Source organism: Rissa tridactyla, chromosome 1 (assembly GCF_028500815.1).
Source record: "Rissa tridactyla isolate bRisTri1 chromosome 1, bRisTri1.patW.cur.20221130, whole genome shotgun sequence".
In the NCBI taxonomy this organism is placed as follows: Eukaryota; Metazoa; Chordata; class Aves; order Charadriiformes; family Laridae; genus Rissa; species Rissa tridactyla.
The window spans coordinates 144,493,322-144,513,539 of record NC_071466.1 but is presented as its reverse complement, the minus strand read 5'-3'; the positions used below and the strand labels follow the sequence as shown (position 1 = coordinate 144,513,539).

The 20,218-nt window shown below is 37.0% G+C and overlaps 1 protein-coding gene across 1 annotated transcript; it reads right to left on the bottom strand.

Moving 5' to 3' along the window:
• Positions 1-740: 740 nt before the first annotated feature.
• On the bottom strand, positions 741-20,097 carry INTS13 (integrator complex subunit 13). Its single transcript, XM_054189222.1, has 17 exons — positions 19,746-20,097; positions 18,099-18,330; positions 16,560-16,634; positions 15,624-15,826; positions 15,255-15,335; positions 14,008-14,098; positions 12,176-12,304; positions 10,379-10,463; positions 9,908-9,997; positions 8,860-8,949; positions 7,203-7,381; positions 6,212-6,382; positions 5,657-5,811; positions 4,403-4,633; positions 3,109-3,248; positions 2,306-2,441; positions 741-1,463 (listed from the first exon to the last, which is right to left on the bottom strand). The coding sequence occupies exons 2-17, from the start codon at positions 18,321-18,323 to the stop codon at positions 1,424-1,426; spliced, it is 2,121 nt and encodes a 706-aa protein (XP_054045197.1). The 5' UTR covers positions 18,324-18,330; positions 19,746-20,097; the 3' UTR covers positions 741-1,423.
• Positions 20,098-20,218: the final 121 nt, after the last annotated feature.

The following is a 20,218-nucleotide window of genomic DNA, read 5'->3' as shown; positions in this document are numbered from 1 at the left end:
TAAAGTCTTCAGCCTTTAGGATCTCCAAAAATTACACGCTGCTTCTGTAAGAGCTACATAAGTTTTAGAACATGATAAAAAAATATTATCATGCAAGTACTCTTTAATCATTCTGTAAAAATGGTTCTAAAATCATTTAACAGAAAACACATCTGCATCACAGTGGCTAAATAATCACCTTGAAACCAGACATGGTACTTTAACACAGCTGAAGAAAGGACTCTGCTACCAATGTAAGCAAAGAATACTTGCATGATTATTTGTGTTCAGTCATCACAAACTACGGTATTTAAAGTTTTGGGTGAAGAAATATTAATATATTAATCTTGTTTTAGAAAAGCTCACAAAGATGTGTCTTACATCAACTCAAACTAAATCTGTAAGACCTTCAGTTGCTTACACAAGCTAGAATAAGGCAACAGTTGCGGATCAGAGGAAGGCTGATAGACCTAGGGAGTTTTAGGTATTCATCTTTCCTTAGCCCACTCAAGTTGACCCGTTTGGAAGCCAACGCAAAAATTTGCAAAGGATTAGATCACAGACGTTGGGTGAGAGAGTTCTCCTGTTTGAGAATTCTACTCTCCATTAACAGAAAAAGAGGCTCTATTCAAACTGAAGACAGATCACCTACTTTGTCATTTCCCAGCCATTAAAATTCAGAATAAGTCTCCCCATGACGTCCCAAAACCTTAGACCTAAAACCACAGGTGTCTTAGAGGGCATATTTCATCAAAAAATAATTTAATGATTAGCAAAAATTTTATTTTACTTTTGCTTGCAAACAAAGACTTAACTGTAGCACAACAACCTGAAAGGCTTTGCTTTCTAAAGATCATTTCTAGTCAATTTTTAAAAGTACTTATACCAACAATGCTTAGCTGTAAAACCACTCACTCTCCCAACTCCTTAGTCGAAAACCAAGACTGGCATTTTCTCAGCTCAGTCCCTAGGTACTAAGTGTGCGGTCTTTTCCATAATTCTGGACTCCTGAAGAAGTTTCATATAAATAAGAGTATTCGTGAACCAAAATTAGCAATATTATCAGTTAATTATCAATTACTTGAATAATTATTTTAAAAAAACCAAACAAACAGTCATCACTGATTTTGAAATATTAAACAATGCTTATGGGAAAAGACTTTAAACTCTGACTAACATTTTTGATTACTTGATTTAGTTCATGGCAGCACAGGTTTTCTTTGTCCTAAAAACACGACTGTAAAATATTTCCGGACAGCTCCTATTTGCACACTATTCATTTAATGTGATATGCAGATTTCATATTTCATAGCAAAAATAGAAAAATGTAAAAACCAATCAAAACAGAGCTATACAATTGTACTGAAGTGGTACCAATATCAATTCCAGCATTAAATATTTTTGCATTTTGGCCAAGTTTTGTCCAAAGAAACAATATTAATCATCACTGCCGGCCTGCTTTTCCATTTTCCGTCGTTTCCATTCTGTAATGCAAGACAACAATTGGTAAGGATTATTATTGGAAGTACAATCAACAGATTAAGAAAAAAAAGTAATCAGACTTAAATAGTTCTGTAATAAATATTTTTTACTTCACTAACCATCCTGTCTCTCCCTGTCCCCAATATACACAATCTTATTGCCTCTTCATACTTCTTTAAGCAGCAATGGATACACAAAGGAAAAAAATTTTCCAGCAATAACCGCAAAAAGCTATCCATTACCAACCTCACCAAAAGATAAAGGCCCATATTCATGGGACTACAGCAAATCTATTTCGAAAATATGAGCTCTAGCAGTTTGTTTCAAGGTCTTCATTTCCACCCTTCTTACACTGATCGTTGACTACCACCAGCTTATTGACTTAAGAGGAGGCTGGTTTGGTTTTTCAGTGTTTTTTGTTAGAACACAGACTACTATCAACTTCATTACAGCACAGCATAGGATTCAACCACTCTACTACGGACAATATTTTTATATTAGCCATTCCTTTGGAAGCTAGAGCAAGCAGCAGACTGGAATAAGAAATCTCAACTTAGCTACCATTTAAACCCCAGAAGTTTAAGAGTCTTGCTGCAAGGGCAATCGCTAAGGCACAGGGAAGACCATTTCTCAGCATTCGGCCTTGCTAGGCACAAGCGCAAACAACTGAAAAGCAAACACTACTGTAGTTCTCCATCACTACTGAGAGACAAAGGAATGTATTTCTACATTTTCATCCTCAAAGGAGTAAGGAGTCGTTTTAATGCTGTAACTGAAATATTCCTCCATACTGCATGTTGACTGCTGCTAAGATATTTATAGTGAATCATTTACTGATACAAACCCATTTTCTTCTTTCAGATGTTGATACAGCTCAGCTTTATTGTTGACAGAGTTCAAGCGACCAATAAATTCCTGGTGTTTCCTAGAGTTGGCAGTATTAATCCTGTTGCTCCATAAAGACAGCAAGGACATGGGCCCTAAAATTGCAAGTAAAAAGACTCCAAGTGATTTAATTTCTGAATTCTTAAACATTACAGCATTATAAAGTCTTAGAAGTTACTACAGACTATGGTAGTACAACATACTAAACCCACTAATATTAAACAATCTTATAACAGAGGCTAAATAAATACAAAATATGCAAAGCGGTAACATCTCAGTAGTTGCTTCATATGAGATTGACTTTGCTTCAAATGCAGAATCTGAACATCAGCTCAGCCATTGTGACAGGTAATAGCTCACACCAAGGAAAAGAAGTCAGTGAGTACTGCCCATTCCAACAACTATATGGTTAGGCATGTTTATATTTATTAGTCAGCAGGAGACAGTGATTTCTGATACCTGTCCTTTAATAGCGTGTAGCATCTCAAATAGCACCAGCAGAAATTTGTCCAACCCCCTATCAACCCAAGTGCCTATCAGCAGACCCACACAGGATCTTGGTATCTCTCTTTTTACATAGATCTGTTGACATCAACATATTTATCAAGAATTTCTCAACATTCAGTGTTTAATTAAAAATTATCCACACTGACTTAGCTTTAACTCCCAAGAAGATTCATCTCGTTACTTTAGAAAAATACAGGTTGGTACAACAATTTCTATCTTTAAAAGAAATAACCTGTTGCAATTCTTCTGGTTTACCTTTTGCCTTCTCAACTGTGGGCATTTCATCCATTGTAATAAGAGGCTTTTTGTTGGGCGGCTCAGGAGAATCAGGGGAATCTTTGATAACTTCAGCTTCTGCTAGTTCTTCTTTTTCACGATCCAAAAGACCTTTTAACCTTTTTGAGAGGGAAGGAAAACAGTGAAGCAAAATATGCTAGAGCCGCACATATGATTCTCGATACCATTCTGTAGTCTTTAAAGTTATACGCAACCCATGTTGTAAGAAAATTTCCTTTGACCCCTTGGAATGGGTGAAAAACAATAGGGAAAACTAGCCAAGTAATCCTCTGGATAAAGCCTTAAGTGAAGGATCTTAAAATATAATTTCACATAAGTTCATTAGCTGTATTTGTACTGCAGTTGTTGAGAGTTGATCATAATTTTGAAGGAAAGCCTAAGTAACAATGAATATACAAAAATAACACAAAATTTCCTATTATCTTCTCTACGTGGATTCAGACCTATTCTACACCAAATCCCTTTTATCTCAGTCTTCATTTTTGTTCCACACGTGAAAGTAAAAGCAACTGTAGGAATAGTTTCATCATACACAGAAAGGCCACCAGCGTGGTGACAATAACATAGGCAAAAAGGTCCTCCTATCCTAAATGATCATACCAAGCAAAAAACATGCGAATTAAACTTACTACCATAAAGGAGTTTTGATTTCTTTAGAATAGTAGTTTGAAAGATGGAAGACAGAAGATACTGACAGATACTTACCACTTAGACAAGTTACAATGAATTACAGACGGTAAGTATATGGACAATCAATCCTGACATTCAACTAAAGAGAAAAGCCAAATCAATCCGGATTGTTTATCTACTTGAACACTAACCTACCTACAGCTCAAGAGAAAATAACTGTCTGTCCCAAGTTTTTAGGCATGCTTTGTATTTCTATAAAGCAGTTTAATGTCTAATAGGTGATGTGGTTACGATAAAATCCAACTCCTCAAGCTGCAAAGCCCCACTAAGTGGTCAACAGCTTGTCCAACAACCATACTGAACCATACTGCTTGTGAAATAGTTCAGTTTGAAGAGTCTGATAAGCAGGCATCGTAATAAGGTGCCCATTTCCCAAGCTTGATAACAGTGACTGACCCAAAAAAATCTTGGAATCCACACTCACTGGTAGTAAGCCAAGGTTACAAGCATAAACACATCAAATTGAAACCTGCAACTGTATCACCGCAACTCCTCTCCCCTTTGAAGTAGGGCAGGACAAAAATTATTATGCTACAGTTTTATTTCACTTTAGAAAATCTACCTTTCTGATTCTTGCCATGGCTTATCTGATTCATAGTCTTTGCCCAACTTCTCTGATTTGTCTTCTTTGTCTTCTCTCTTTCTACCTCGTTTCTTGCGCTCCTCTTCTTCTGGGGGTTTGCTCCTGCAAGCCATCAAACATTCTAAGACTCGTTGGTGTTTATCAGAGTTGCTTATGTGTGCTCGTACAAGGGTCTCCAATTCATTCCACATAATCCGGTACTGTTCATCTCTAAGCAAGGCCAGAAAAAAGATATTACATATGGGATTACCTAGATTGTTAAACCGCTGACTAAGTTAAGGTTAAAGAACAGACTTTAAGAGACAAACAAACAAAAAAACCAACAAACCAACCCAAGCCCCAAAATAATCCTGAACAGATTTGCTGTCCTCTTGTACTGGAGGTCTATTCACCTGGGATTAACTCCATCCTTTAAACCACACTGCACATAACCTTTCCCAATTACCATCCAGAGTTAAATTTAAATTTGAACAGACTATGTCCACTGAAATAAAATTCTTAAATGCCACGAGATCTGACTGCCAAAAGGCACTTTTCAATCCTCTCAGGTGTTTGCCAACTATGCAACATGAGGATATGCAGAGAACCACTCATGTACTGACATGCAAATTAATTACTATTTAGTTCTTTGGATAAAAAAAATATAGAAAGAATTGTACCATGCTACTGTAAGTAACTTCCAGTCATGTGGGCAAATCTTCTGTAGCTGAATTTCCTTTCAGCCAGTTCTTGGAAATACAATGCACACATCACAATGACTGCGATATCAGGATATTCTACTTCTTTTAAAGGAGTAGCCCATATTTTTAAATAACTGTTTCAAAAGGATTTGACTATTCTAATATAACCCAATTTTAAAGCATTATTCCTTTATAATATGCTTAACCTTTTATTAAATTGAGATTATTACACTTTCTCTGTCCTAGCTTGTATCTTATCTCTTACCTCTCTTGATGCTTTCATATTTTAACACATTCACAATTCTTGGGCAACAAAATGATAATTTTTTTTCCTAACATACAGCAATACTGATACAGCAATATCAGTCCTGTGATAGTCCAGTCCCTAAATGATAGAGGCAAAGTATTCACAGCATTTGCTTTGTGTACATACGACAACTAGTTTACTATGTATTACCTTTGGCCAAATTTTAAAACTTTGAAAATACGAAAACAATGTTAATAGATTATTTCTGAAAAAAGTCCTGCATCAACAAAAAGACATGCATGTAACCTTTTTGGACCCTTTCCTCTGGTGCCAACTGTTGAAATTGGGAGCGGATCATTTTTCCTCTCCATGTCTACCAAATTGTATATTGTTTTTTGACAATTCAGAACATCCTCATCAGTCATTGCTTCTTTTACAATCACACTGGCTAACGGCACTACCTGCAAGACAAAACAGAAGTCAACAACGATAAAGTCTGCGTATGTCACAGGAGAGAAACAGGAAGAAGAAAGAAATGGAAGAAATCAAAGGCAAGGGAACCACAGAACGACACACAACAAAACCACACCCCCTTATCCTCAATTTAGTAATAACTCTGATCAGGCATAGGCAGATGCTTATTTTCTTTACTAAGCAGCACTGTAGCTGTCAGGTTAAATATTCCACCCTATTTAGATGGCATTCCAATACCCGGCTGACATTAAAAACAGGGTACTTGCTACAAAATCAGTTTATTTTCATCTCAAGTGATTTACAATAAAATAGAGTTAATATTTCATCGAGTGGCAAGGTGAAATAATCTAGAACAGAATAAAAGGTTACAAACCCCAAGTTACTTACAGCTTGCATGTTGAAGATGGTAGTCTGAGAAATAATCATAGGCCAGTAACGAGTGTGTTTCTCTAACTGATCTTTTGCACGTTCCAGTGGAATTTCAAGACTTCCATCAATCTTATATCTGGGCTCTAGAAAAGGAGTTAATCGGTTTTCCCTCATAAATTCACCAAAATCCTAATGATAACCAAACAAGATATAATTAGGCATTTCTCTAACAAAGTAATCTTTACTGAACGGGCAAAACAGCAGTGTCTTATCACTAGGTGTGTACCATCCCCACCACTAAATTAAACCCTAACAACCAGAGTCCTGCTTCTATGTTTCAGATGTACATTACTCTGTGTGAACACAAAAAATAGTTGTATAAAAAATATGGATTAAAAACTGATGCAAGGTTTTTGATGAGGAGGCCTTCTGGATCGACAAGATATTTCGTCTATGGTGACAGTTTTGTTATGTTTTTCTGGAAGCCACTTCTGCTTGCTTACAATAGATACAAAGGATGTGTTGAAAAAAATAGAGGAAAAAACCAAGATGAGTGCCAGCTGATTGTCTGCTCCATATCTAGGGTTCAAGGCTGACAACTTAATCTTTTCTATTTATTGTACAAACCATTTACGTGCAATCTATCCTTATGACTATTAGCAGGATATAGCCCTGCCCAGCCCACAGAAAAAACTCACCAAGAAAAATGTTATTCTAGAATTGGAACAAACTTTAAATACTCATAGTGCACAAGGAGGCAAGTACTTCCTTAACACAGAAAGGATTCTATGAAGCAGGTATAACAATAAGCAGATTAGCTACTTTGAACTAAATATGCAGCAGTAGTACAAAGAAAAGCAGTTTGACCACGCAATCCACTCCAGCTCTCTAGAAAACAGACCAACATTTCCTTTACATGCCTACTGCACTACATCTCTTATCACCCAAGATAAGCAACAACTTAAGAAAAAAGAAGAAAAGAAAAAAAAAAAAAAGGAAAGAATCTTACTGTAATCCGGTAGTCAGTGACTCTTCCACCACACCCTTCACTAATTGATGGGGGATCTTCTAGAATTGATCGCGAGCTGCTTAATACATGCAGAAAAATTTCTCCTCCATGGCTGCTAAGCATGTGACTAATTACTTTAGAGCCAGACTTACGTGGCTGTTCCAACAAAACAGAACGACCTGTTGGAAATGAGATCAGTTTCACTAGTTAGTGTGCCACAATTTTAAATTATATACTACATATACACAACGTGGGTTTGTACATGGCCAGGAAGACTCTGAACCCATTAAAGTTGTGTTTTCAGCTAGCTGAACGAGCAACAGCTATTCCTTTGAGTATTTGCTCCACATCTTTACACAGAATATAATGTCATGTACTCTCAAATTTTACACAGAAAGATCAAAAAGCCTCTCTCCTGGACCAATAAATCACTCTCTCTGTAGGGCATTACTCTTAGGAAAAACACATATTGGTAAGGCATTAAAATGGTATATTGTGTAAGGGCAGTTTGCTATTTTTAATTATTACAGATTATGTTGTACACTAAACTTCTTCAACCCTACTACAGAAACTCATTAAAAGCAACTTCTAAGTAACAAAACAACCTACTTGAGTATAAAGGTACCAATTGATACTATTTGTTAATGCTTAAAATGGATACTGTTTTTCAGACAGAGAAATAAAACTGCCTTTGTCTTATTTCCAGTAAAATACACTAAGCATGAAAGGGTGCATTCTCCAATTAAGTTGTTTGTTATAAGGAAGCAAAAACAGAACAAGATCAGAAGAGGCTGGTTATCTGAAATATGCTATTAATTTTTGTTCTAACCATTTCTATTGATCGAAGTATTTTTTCAGTACAGAATCTTTAGAGAAAAATACACAAAAATACAGCGTTTAATAAAACTACTGCACATTTACTCAGACATTCAAATTACTTGACTGAAGAAAACATCCCATTAAAAGGATGTTGGTCATTCAATTTTGTTTGCAAACTGTAAAAAAAAACCCCACATGCAATTAACATTGACCACATATTACTTATTTGGAACAAACAGGTTTGGCCTACCTTTTTAACATGTATTTAAGTGGCAACCTCTTATAGCAAGATTATTCATGGCAATGGGCAAGACCTCACAGATAAGCAAAAATCTAATCTACTTTTTGACCAATCCTAGTACACATAAGTATGTCTACTTCCATTGACCAACATACTTAGTTGGTCATGACACAGTTAGAAGAGTTTTCTGAGGCTGCCCAGCATCTGCTAGAAGTCAGGCATAGACATAAGTTGCTAATATTTTGCAACAGTCAGAGTAAGCATTATGATCTACTATCACCTACTGAAAGCGCTGTTTCCTACTAAATAGCATAAACTGAAAAGTATTCTACATTTGGATTCAGAAAAGAACTACCAACATTCAATACTTGCTCTCTCTTTACATCTTTTCTCCCATCTTCACGTTTCAAAACTCTTTCCATTTGCCTTTGAGTACATTTAACAACTTTCTTCTCTTATTAATGACATGTTAAAATAAACTGAACATTTTTACAGTATATAGACATTTACTGCTCTACAAACCAAAATGTGGTAAGTGCACAATTCACAATATTAACTACTACAATGTTAAATAATTAGCCACGGACACAAATTTACCATTAAGGAGAAAGTTAGTAAGGCATGAAGAAGGTCTGCTATTTACATCTACTGGTGAAATTCTGTATGCTCCAGTGCAATAGTGTAATTCTGAAAAATAAACAAGTAGAGAAGTTGAGTGTAGTTCCACATACAGAAAAAGTATCCCACAAAATAAAAGAAAGGCAGAAGAAGCTATTCCACAACCAGAAGAACTAAAAAGTCTGTCTCTCAATCTAGAAGTCTGCTCCTTTCACCATCTCCTCACAATCACTCCAGTACCCTCAACTCTGAGACCCTAATATGTTCCCATGCCTTATTTCCAGCAGGACCTCCAGTTCTTTATCTCCTGAATTATTTCACTGTAGAGTCAGCCTCCTCTTATTTCCCTTATCTATATTTTTGACCTGCTGGTTGAGTCAACATATCTTGCTGATAGTCTGCAGGGTGCACGAGCCGAATGGCCAGGTTACCTCAAATCTTCCCTGTCTTTCTCTACTCAGATTTGGGTAGAGATATCTCCCTAACTCAGATTAGAAAGTTAATACAGAGGGACTAGTCTACTGATAGCATCATTGCATACATTTAATTTTCTTACAAAGCTTTTTACTTAGCACCCTAAAGATTACTCTAAAAATAGTACTTCGATCTCCGCGCCCCTCCACCCCCCCAAAACAAGAATTAAAACCAAAAAAGATTCAATGTCGCAAAGCTGCTATGTTAAAAAACATCACCGTGTAACTGACAGGGTATACTTGGCCCTGTGGTAGTGGCAAATAATTACTCAACATTGTAGTCAAGGAACAACTTCACAATACTCAAGAGGAGATTGAAAAAGCCACCAAGAAAAACATTATTACCCCTCTCCTCTCTTACACAAACCACTGATTAGCCAAGATCAGGACAGCATCATATGACGCAGTCAGCAGCAAGGTTTATAGAGCAAACGGTAAAACCAGCATTAACAAGAAGCTAATTAGGCCCTCGTTCAGATTGTTATCATTGTACAGAGAGAACAGTGTCCAGCACAAGTTAGAATATAATTTTTGTAAGATACCATGTTACCTACCCACACTATTTGTTCGAGGAGTACACCATTTTAATGTTACAGTTTCTTTAAACGTGCCTTCTCTGCTATTGCCGCCTACATGATTATCACCTGCAATACAGAGTCAGAAAAAGTGTGGGATCAACCATATTTTATTTATTACAACAAAAAACTGTAATGGTCTCTCATCTATTCTCATGTACTTTTTATATCTCAGTAAGAAGCTGACATGCCTCTCAGATCTCACAGAAATACCCTGAATATATGCAAAAACTTGTCTGATTAATTTGACCTGGTTTTTCATTGTTACATCCTGATTACTATATTAAAATATGCCAATAATTACAAATCAAGTTCTTGGGTTGTAAGGAGTAACTGAAAATATGCTAATCATGCCTGAAATTTACATCAATTTGAAGCTTGAAATCTTTCTTTGTGAATACTTCCAGCAGGCTGATCAAAAGCCACTTTGAGAGGACTGTTTCTACTTACCACTCTTTAAAAAGTCAACGTGTGCCTCTTTGTGATGAAGAAGCTCCACATCGTAGTTGGCTGATGTGTTAGCGTGTTGTTCTTCCTTTAAAAGAGAAAGGCAGAAAGAATAAATATATAATTATTTTAGTTATAGGTCACTGTTTTCATAAACAAATGATTCTATATTTACCTTTCACTCCAGAAGAAAACAAAAAGCCTCCAAAGTGCATTAGACAACAACGGGATTGCAATGTTGAGGAAACTGTTTGCTCTCTGACCTGTTTAAAGATGCAGCCATCTGCTTTTCCCCTTTTTCCTTTTGTGAAAACCTATGGTTTCCTCTTCATACAAGTGTCATGACAGGGCGCGTAGTGTAAAATATAGGAAAAAATAGGCTTCTACTTTTGTTTAAATTAGTGAAAATAAAGAAGCCTAGGATATATTGAATACCACCAGCAGTTATAGCTTACTGAGCAGCAACAAATGGTCACTACAAAATAGATTGGCAATTACTTTTTGTAAATAAAAAATCGCAAGAATCCAAACCAAAAAACACACTCCGAATTTATTATCATTTCCTTGCACTTAAGATACATAAGAAGTGTACTTGCAGCTGCAAGTTCATAATTTAAAAAGAGATGTTTGTGAAGAGGACACTGCATCTTTAAGCAGCTACAGGCTAGCAAAAACAGAACAGTAACCTTGGTAATTTACTCCAGGTTAAAAAAAAAAAAACCAAAAACAAAAACAAACCCAAAACCACAGAGAACTCAACATAGTCTATTACTATAAGGACAAAGGCAGGAGGGAGAGGCATACCAGCAGCACACAGGTCAAAGTTACAGACAAGGTATTTGCAAACTTAAGTCACATTTATGCCATGACCCATGTCAAAGTTTCATTAAAGCTGTGAAAATAATCTTTAGTTTCATGTTTCAACTTATAAAAGCTATACAGTGTTGCTAGTTTTCAAAGATGCAAGTAATGATTGACAGTATTAGAACTTGATGATTTTTTTTAAAATCAGGAAAGTCTATCTGCCCCTGCCCTTTTTGTTTGTTTGAATACTGACACTTCTGTTTTGATTCTCTTGCTGCCTGATCAGAAAATTACTATAAACTTAATACTTAAATTCTTAGTTGCGCTGATTTCCCTCCCAGTAGCAATAAAAAAAATAATTAAAAATAGGGCCATAAACAACTTTGAAAAGAAGATGTTTAATTTAATATCTTTATTGTACTTTATATCTACTTTCTTAAGTAGATATATCCCCTTGTTGCCCTGTTTCTGGTTTATGGATCTTCAAACAGAAAACTACTGGAAAACCTTTAGTCAAAAATCAACTATTAGTTACAAACACCTTTATGTTGGGTGGGCATGATAATGAAACAGAGGAAAAAGAGACTCACTATGCCACTATAATGCACAAGGGTCAAGAATATCTAAACACAACTAGAAAAAGACAAAAGAATCACAGACAAAGTAATCTGAGGTAAATAAGATAGTATTTATATAAAATAATACAAACACAACTGAAATAACACTTGTATTGCTACATCAAAAATTGAGATTCAGCAATACAACATTTTGTTCTGTGATCCTTCTTTACTTTTTTTTTTTTCTCCTCCTTTTTACTAACCTGGTCACAGACATTGAATGTGGGCTAATAAAAAAAAAAACAAAAAAACAAAACAGAAAATATGATATGGAGAGAAAAATCAATGTAAAAATTTGATTAAAATAAACATTAAAAGTTTTCAAACAAATTTAGAAGTGATGTAACTAGTTAACACAAAGCTACAGACACAATATTACCTTCATAGGAATGTTAGTTATTGTGGTTGAAGCCAGATCAAAGTGCTGTTGTACTAAAACATTCAGTTTTGTAGCCAGATGCCGTCCGGCACGGACGCTGTGCACTTCACTGGTTAAAACAGGTGAAAGCTAAAATAAATCAACACAGAGTATATAGTATTAACAAATTAGGCTCTAGTATCATGTAACAGTATTATTCATTTGAAACTCTAAGATAAGCACATTAATACTGCTAGATTTGACTAGGGAGAAAAGCTACCACCCAAAAAACCCACACCATGGGAAACTAAGAATGAAGAAGCAAAAATTATTTCTCATTTAGAATTTTTTAGGTTATGCCAGTTGTTATAGTTGCAGTTGCTACAAACGCTCAAAAAACCAGAAGCGTGCTAGAAAACTTGAGTTATTAGTTGTTAACAGGAAGAATTAGTATCACAACCTCGGAAGAAATCCTCCTAATAGCAGCTCTGGGCCTGGCTTTTCACTCTTTTACCTCCTGAGTAACCGGAACAAAGTAATTTTTATACACCTACCTGTAAGCGCATCATATGTACACAAGGGAAACAAACACAAGCCATAAGACGCATTTGATTTTTCCCTAGCCAACAGGGACACTGGGCTTTTGAGAAAACAAACACAGAAACAACAAAAAAAAACCCACCAAAAAAACCCGACCCCAGTAATAAAGATTACTGTCTTACAGAGGAAAGTAGTAATCAATTTATTCTCTTCTGTTCACATTTTATTTGTTTTAGCACAACTACAAGAGAGCTTTGCAGAGAAGGATCTCAGGAAGGTAGCTATTATAGTCCTTTTTATTTATGAAATAATATGCAGGACTAGATGCCTTTCATGTTAAGAGGAGGACTTTTTTTCCTTGCATTTTTTCTTACACGCAGCACATTAAAATACTGAGCAGAGCAGAATGCATTACAAAATATTTTGTATGTACTTGGTTTCAAACAACCACCACTAAGCATACAAAGGCACATGTGCTTTTGTTACTGAAAAACTGAGATAATAATATATAGAATAATTTCTTATATGCACTCATTCACCTTTTCGTAAAAGAATGTTTAAAAGTACCTGTAGGGTACTTGAAGTATTTGATGAACTTATATTCTACATTCCTACAATATATTACCCTTTCACTTGGAAGCAGATACGCTTTCCAATGCTTTTCATTAAAAAGGCATTCTGTTTGCTAACCTTGGAACAACAGAATTTATAAACAAAAGCTCGTTTTGGTTTCATGAGAAAACCATTCAACCAAAAGGCTAAAAATGCTAACATGTTAGTCTGCATAACATAGAACACGCAGTGCTGAACGATATCCACACCACTCAGTAACAGGTATTTGGGAAAACAGGGCTTGTGCTAGCTAGTGGCTTATGCTTGAATAGCAAGCAAGTTACTCAACTAACCTATTCAACACACCAAGTAGTTCATGGTTTTCCACTAGGTTCCTAAATGTGCATTTTCTTCTCAAAAAAACCATCAAATACAAGACTATCATTCTATGGCATTAATGGTCTTACTTCACAAAAATATGAATCGTGAATTATTAATGCAAGAAATTTAAGTAATCAAATGAAAAAAGAGGATACCATATGCGCATGAAGATTACAAAACAAGAAAACAAAGCCTACACTTGAAATGGCAATATGCAGGCTGTCAACTTTTCAAAGAATTATCACTTGCACTTTTTCCTACGCCTTGCCGGAGACCAGAGGCTCAAAACATCATTGCTGGATACTTATTTTGCATTGTCTATTTTGAATCTGACATAGTTCCTAATCCTTGAATAAATTTTTCCGTTTTAAGCTCCTTACCTCTTTTTTAGGACGATCTGAAACAAGGCTGTCTTCACCAACTGGGTAAGTGTGGATTAAGACCAATTCACATTTCTGAATCTGCATTAGACTTAAAAATAAAAACATTCTGTTTAGCCTACAGTGTTGCAGACTACCTCCTAGAAATTAGATCAGTTCTCCCAAGATTACTCTGATTTCCAGAACACGAAATCATAAAGATGTATTACAACACACTGTTTCCGAAAGCATTCTGTAGAAACTAGGTTACATTAATGATTTTTCAAAAGCACATACTTCTAAATCAGTTTTTTATCAGAATAAAAAAAAAGGTATAACATATATAAAGCTCTTTAGATGCTACAGCACTGTGTTCTTTTTGGACATATCAATGGAATAGATCCTTAACTAGTGTCATCTCTTCAGCTCCGTTCAGCTGAAAATTGACACCAAAGGATTTGTGTCTCCAAGTGTGTGTGCAGGTATTAATGAGGGGATTCCAGTGAACATGAAAACAACTACACAAATAGCATGCTTATCTCCTAATGCAGCTGGAAATTTGAGGAGACCAAGACATAGTTCCACATCTCTACCTAGCGGAATGAGACCTCTTTTCTGTCTTTACACTGAACTTAGAACCTGATTCCTTGGGGCAATATCCTTTATACATACATGAAAATGCAATTGCAGCAGGTAAATATACACCTACTATATACTTTACAAGGCAATACACAGTCCCTGGGCCAAACAGTTCACTGTTTAGTTACAAAAATCATATCACGGGAAGATGACTTCTCAGAGAAGATGCAACCTGTATTTCAAGAGATTCCGTTATCTCAAGGGAAGCATCAGACAACGCAATTTTGAAATTAAAGACTAGTTTCAAAGAAGTTAGTTATTTTAGTCCAAGGAAGATGAATGCAAAATTAATGCAGGGTTATCAAGAAAAAATGCATCAGATACATTACTGATTACAAATATACAGTATACAACAAGGCACAGTTATGAGTCACATTTTGGAGCAAGATGTAGAAGGTAATAACCAAAAGAAACCCTGTCCTATGAGGATAACGAATGATACTGAAAAGCTAATGATCATACACCAAGTCAATAATATCATGATTTAGCACCTTCTATTTCACACAGGCATTCATTCAAACAGTTCATTAGAACAAGTTTTAAGTGCCAAAAACACATCTGTATTTCGCGGAGAATATAACATGCACAGACAGACTAAGAGAAACCACATTTGTAAAAAGTATACTCACTGATCTGAATTAGCTGCAAGTTTGTTATGCTCATGAATGGTTTCCTGAACACAATCCTCAAGCATCCGAACATGGCTGTCACTAAAAAGAAATTTGTAATTTTTTTTTTTTTTATGCAGGATAATCAATCCCCCTGTTCAAAGCAACACGCCACTAAATGCTCTCCTATTTCAAGTGGGAAATTTTTGGTTTGTTACTGTAACAGACCTCCGTAAATGAAACCTTTAATAAGACAAGCTATGATCTGACACAGAACGCGAAAAAGCTAGCTTCTCAGGGCATTAATTCATGACAATCAATGAAAGACTTCTAAAAATATATTAAATAATTTATTTTTTTTAAATAGTGGAAGCACACTATCATACATACCTTTTCGCATTAGTAATACAGATTATTCTTCCTCTGTTCCCAACACGTTCTGCATTCTCCATGAGCATGGTTCGAGCCTCATGCTGGTATTCTGTTATTTTGCAGAGTGCTTCAACTGCTGCAACCAGACCATGAAGTATGCTGCAGCACTCCGGATCTGCCCGAGGATTAGGTGGCCCAACAGCTGCTAATGCTGCCATCAACTAGTTAAAAAGAAATAAAGAAATTACTATTGAAAGTTACTTTCCAGACATTTGTTAAAATGACCATTTAAGAGAAAAGTCGCCATTATAACTTATTCTACAAGCAAATTAATTTTGTTGGGAGAAAAGCAAACAGAGCAATTAAAGACCATTATATGTTACCAACCTTCTGGAAAACATTTGGCACTAAATTGTCCTTTGCAATTCATTTATTAATTGTTACTATGCCTTGAGAACATAATAGTCTCCCTTATTACAGAATAATACCTGACTATAATGAATTTGGGCATTCAGTTCCTCCCCAAAGTAAATTTTTCAGAGGACAAGCCCATGCAGTGTGAAACAAAAGAAGAGCAAAGAGAATACTTACAATTTATTTTTTTTACATGGTTTATTTACCTATCATGCGAACGTAAAAAAAACCACAAGTATCACCAAATTACAGAAGAAATACATAGGTAATTTCTTCATAACAATTATTTTAATATATAACTCTATACTCAAAGCTACTAGATTCATTTTAAATTATGTAAAGCTGCCTATAGAACAGTCCAGCCTCACAGGCTACTACTTAAAATTCTGTTATGCAATAATTTCAGACCAGGTCAACATTTTAATTAACGAAAGTTATTTCATAGTGAACATAGTGAGAAGCTGCTATTTATTCCGCAATTAAACTAGACTTGCAAAAAAAAAAAAAAAAAAAAAAAATAAGAACAGTTACAAAGCATACCTCCTGCAAGTTCTGATCTTCTTGAGTCCAAGAATTCAAGACATGAGCCCCAGAATCACTCACAATGAAATTCACCTAAAAGGATCAAAAAAGCACATGTAAGGTAACAGCCATTACGGCCACTTCCCCAAATCCAAAAATGAATTACATCTCTTTTTTCTGATACTGTGAAGACATAAGCAATGGCAAGGCAAACTCAAAATAAGACACATTTAAAAAAAAAAAAAAAAAAAAAAGGAGCATCCACTCCTGCTATATTTGGTTACCCCTTTAGTTACATTACAATTAACAACTTCTTACTCTAGCTGTTTGTATTTTTAAGCTGCTACATCAATCTCTCCACCAAAACAGCATTGCAGGATATTACAAAGTACTTTAATAATTAAGTAATATTTTCAGTAGAAAAGCCACAGAATCAAGTAAATTCTAATACTGCAATTTTGCAAATCATTCTCCAAAGACTGTCACAGTAGATCAGAGTTAAATATCTAGCAAGATTAAGTAAACCTCACATAGCAAACTGTGTTCTAAAGATGACAAAAAAAAAAAAAATATCAAGCAGAAGCAGACCTTCCATCTCAATTTCTGTTTCTCATACCACACAAGCTCCAGTTCAACCAACTGATTCAATTCAAATCCATTAAGCACACACTTGATATAATCCCATAATGGGACTTGATTGTATATTGAATGCTCTAAAACTAAAGTTTCATTTAAACATTCATTGTCGGAGAACCGGGACATGCAATCCACCAAGACAGCGCTCCTGACATGCATCAAATCACTGAACTACCAGGGGTATTTGTTAGTGCTCAGCCTCTGCCTCAGCTGCTCTCTGACACAGCCAGTATTCCACCATCACTACTTTATAGCAATATCGCTGTCATGAAGTTGTTTAACTTCCTTTTTTATTTTTAAGGATAACTAACCTTTAGAACATTGCACAATGGTTTACTCAATAAGGAGAAAAGATCTAAAAAACTGGGGATTAGTTACCTCAATTTATGACACAATCTTACAGAACCCACCAGGCATTTATTTTTCTAAACAAGGAGCTATGTGCCAGGAAGCTCTCCCACTTTTTCAAACTGCTAGCTTCAAGGCAACCCTAACTCTTCCTAAAGCCCAGAATTCCTTCAAAGTTGACACCAAAAACCTTATGAAGTGCTACCAAGTGCATTTAGAAACAAAATTCAATTTGAAGCTATACCTCACTCAAGATTTTGTAAGCTTATAGCTAAGGAGAACACAATAATAAATCTCTAAGTTACCTTTAAGTACCTGTCCTCATGTTTTGCACTGAGTTACAGTGACATTAAGACAATGAAAGGTCCCAAAAATAAATAGGTAATGGGATTCATATACCACTCTAACCAATCTAAACAGCTATAAAGTGTACCAACAGCACAAAGAAATTTTTATCTAATAAATTATCTTTTAATTTAAACTACAGTTAATGACGTTAAAACACTTCATTAAAATGGCAGAATATCCCTTACACTATCAAGTATCATATGCAGTATGGCTAGAAGAACTTACCAGTTTCTTGAAAGGGAAAATATCATACATTATTCTACAGTATTCCATGGATGATTCCACTGAACATGTCCACAGTGATTTTGATATGGGTGCTAGAGGTATAATTCCTTGGGTTCGATTCTTTACTAACATATCAAATTCAACATGTTGTCTGCAGGATTCTGCCATATATGGGCAGTGATCCACAACAAAAACAGTTTTATGAGACTCAGAAAAGATTTTCATTTTCTTCCTAAAAGAAACAGATATTACAATCAGAAAGAAATTGTACAAGGCAAAAAAAACCCCAAAAATCACATCACAAGATTACTGTGCAATTTATATAGCACAGAACCATCTTACTAGAATATGCATGTTTTAAAGAGGCTACCTCTTATAGCATCTAGATTATATATTATATGCATTAGCTCCTACAAAACTGGTAAGCTTTAAAAAAAAAACCTACCAAAATTTCCATTTTAAGAATATATTTACACAGAGACATATATCCTCTAGAACTCTTACTAGTCCATGTATTTAGTATACCAGATATCAAATCAGAACAAACTGTTTTTCTCAGGAGGAAAAAAATATAGCAAACGTGAAAGCATACTCTTGCAAAGGCAACGATGATGCACACAGTGTTACCCTCCCCACTTTTCTGATTTAAAGAAACTTTTAAGAAAAAAAGTACAGAAACTGCTTCCTATTTTAAGCTTATTTCCTAAAACAAGCAACACAGGAAAAAATAATTTATCATTAGACTACACAGACCTTGAAGTAGCATAAACATCAGACTTTTAAGTAGATTTTCAGCCTTCACTTTGCTAGGTACACCTTTCTATTTTTAAATGAATATTTGCATCTGTACTTTGATCTCTCACCGACAGACATACCAAGTCTGAAATTATAATGTAAGTGTTTCTTATCCAGCAAGGCTCATTGGAGCACACCTTGCATTCTCCCCAACTATGACGCCCAAGAACTCTGCAATGAAGTGTGGTGCATTTTCCCGTTTCACATGGATAGACTGGCTTCCCCTCTCCTACTACATCACCGAAAGAAATACTTTTAAAGCAACTATAACATCAGATTCTTCCGTTAGGGTGGACATCAAAACTTGCAGACCCAAGCTACATAGAAAAATCAGTCTTAGACTAGTGCTACTCAGACCAAACACTCATCAAACTTACTCAACTTCTAGATGTTTCCATAACGTTTCTAGTATAAAGACTGATTTTGTCTACACAAATGCTGCTGAATTACAGGATACGCAAAGCCAAAAAATATATACGAGCTTATTTGAGAAACTAAAAATGTTAAAGCAACGAGGATTTACGCAGGTCAGACCGTGGGCAGCACCTCGCTCTGGGGGGCAGGTTTCGCATCCCTCCTCGGCAACAGCCACCGCTGCCGGGGCACGCACACACACACACACTACACCCCCTTCGGCAGAGGCCAGTCCAGCCTGGGCCAGCCCAGCGCCGAGGGCTCGGCCCAAGAACTTTAATCCTATCTTTAGCCCGGCGGACAGCTCGAGGGAGCGAGGCGGGGAGGGAGGCAGGCCTCAGGGACGCGCGGCCGCAGCCGACCGGCGGGGTCCGGTGGAGCGAGGTCGGTCCCCGCCCGCCCGGAGGCCGAGGTCAGTGGAAAGGAAGCGTCTCTTACCTGGGCCGGCTCCTCCTCTGGTGCAGAAATCCCAGTCCCGCTCCCCGCCGCGCCCGGGCCCGACCGCGGGTTCGCTCCGCGGAGGAGGGATGAGGCCCGCGGGCCGCCCTAGACGGGGTCGGGCGCGGACGCCTCCGGCCGGGCGACCTCCATGCCCCTCCGCCCGCTTCCTCCTCCTCCGCCGGCTCCGCGGGGAGCGCGGGGCCCAGCTCCTGCCTCCGCGCCCGGCGCCCGCGGGGGTGGGAGAAGCGGCCGAAGCCCCCCCCGCTCCGCCCACCCCTGAGGCCGCGGGACCCCCGCGCGGCCACTTACGCCGCTGACAGAGCGGCTCCCCCAGCGCTGGCGGGGGGAGCGCCTCTCCCCTCCCTTCCCTCCCCTCGCACCTCCCCGGCCGCGGCGGCGCCAGCCACCCCGGGCCCCGGCGGCTGGCCGGTCTCACTCACTGCCACCCCCCATGCCCGCCGCCCGGCCGC

Coding starts and splice junctions, on each gene's coding strand:
- INTS13 (XM_054189222.1), bottom strand. CDS start 18,323: ATGAAAATCTTTTCTGAGTCTCATAAAACTGTTTTTGTTGTGGATCAC. Junction 6,383..7,202: donor TCACTGACTACCGGATTACA/GTAAGATTCTTT, acceptor GGTTATCATTAG/GATTTTGGTGAATTTATGAG. Junction 2,442..3,108: donor CACAGTTGAGAAGGCAAAAG/GTAAACCAGAAG, acceptor TTGCAATTTTAG/GGCCCATGTCCTTGCTGTCT.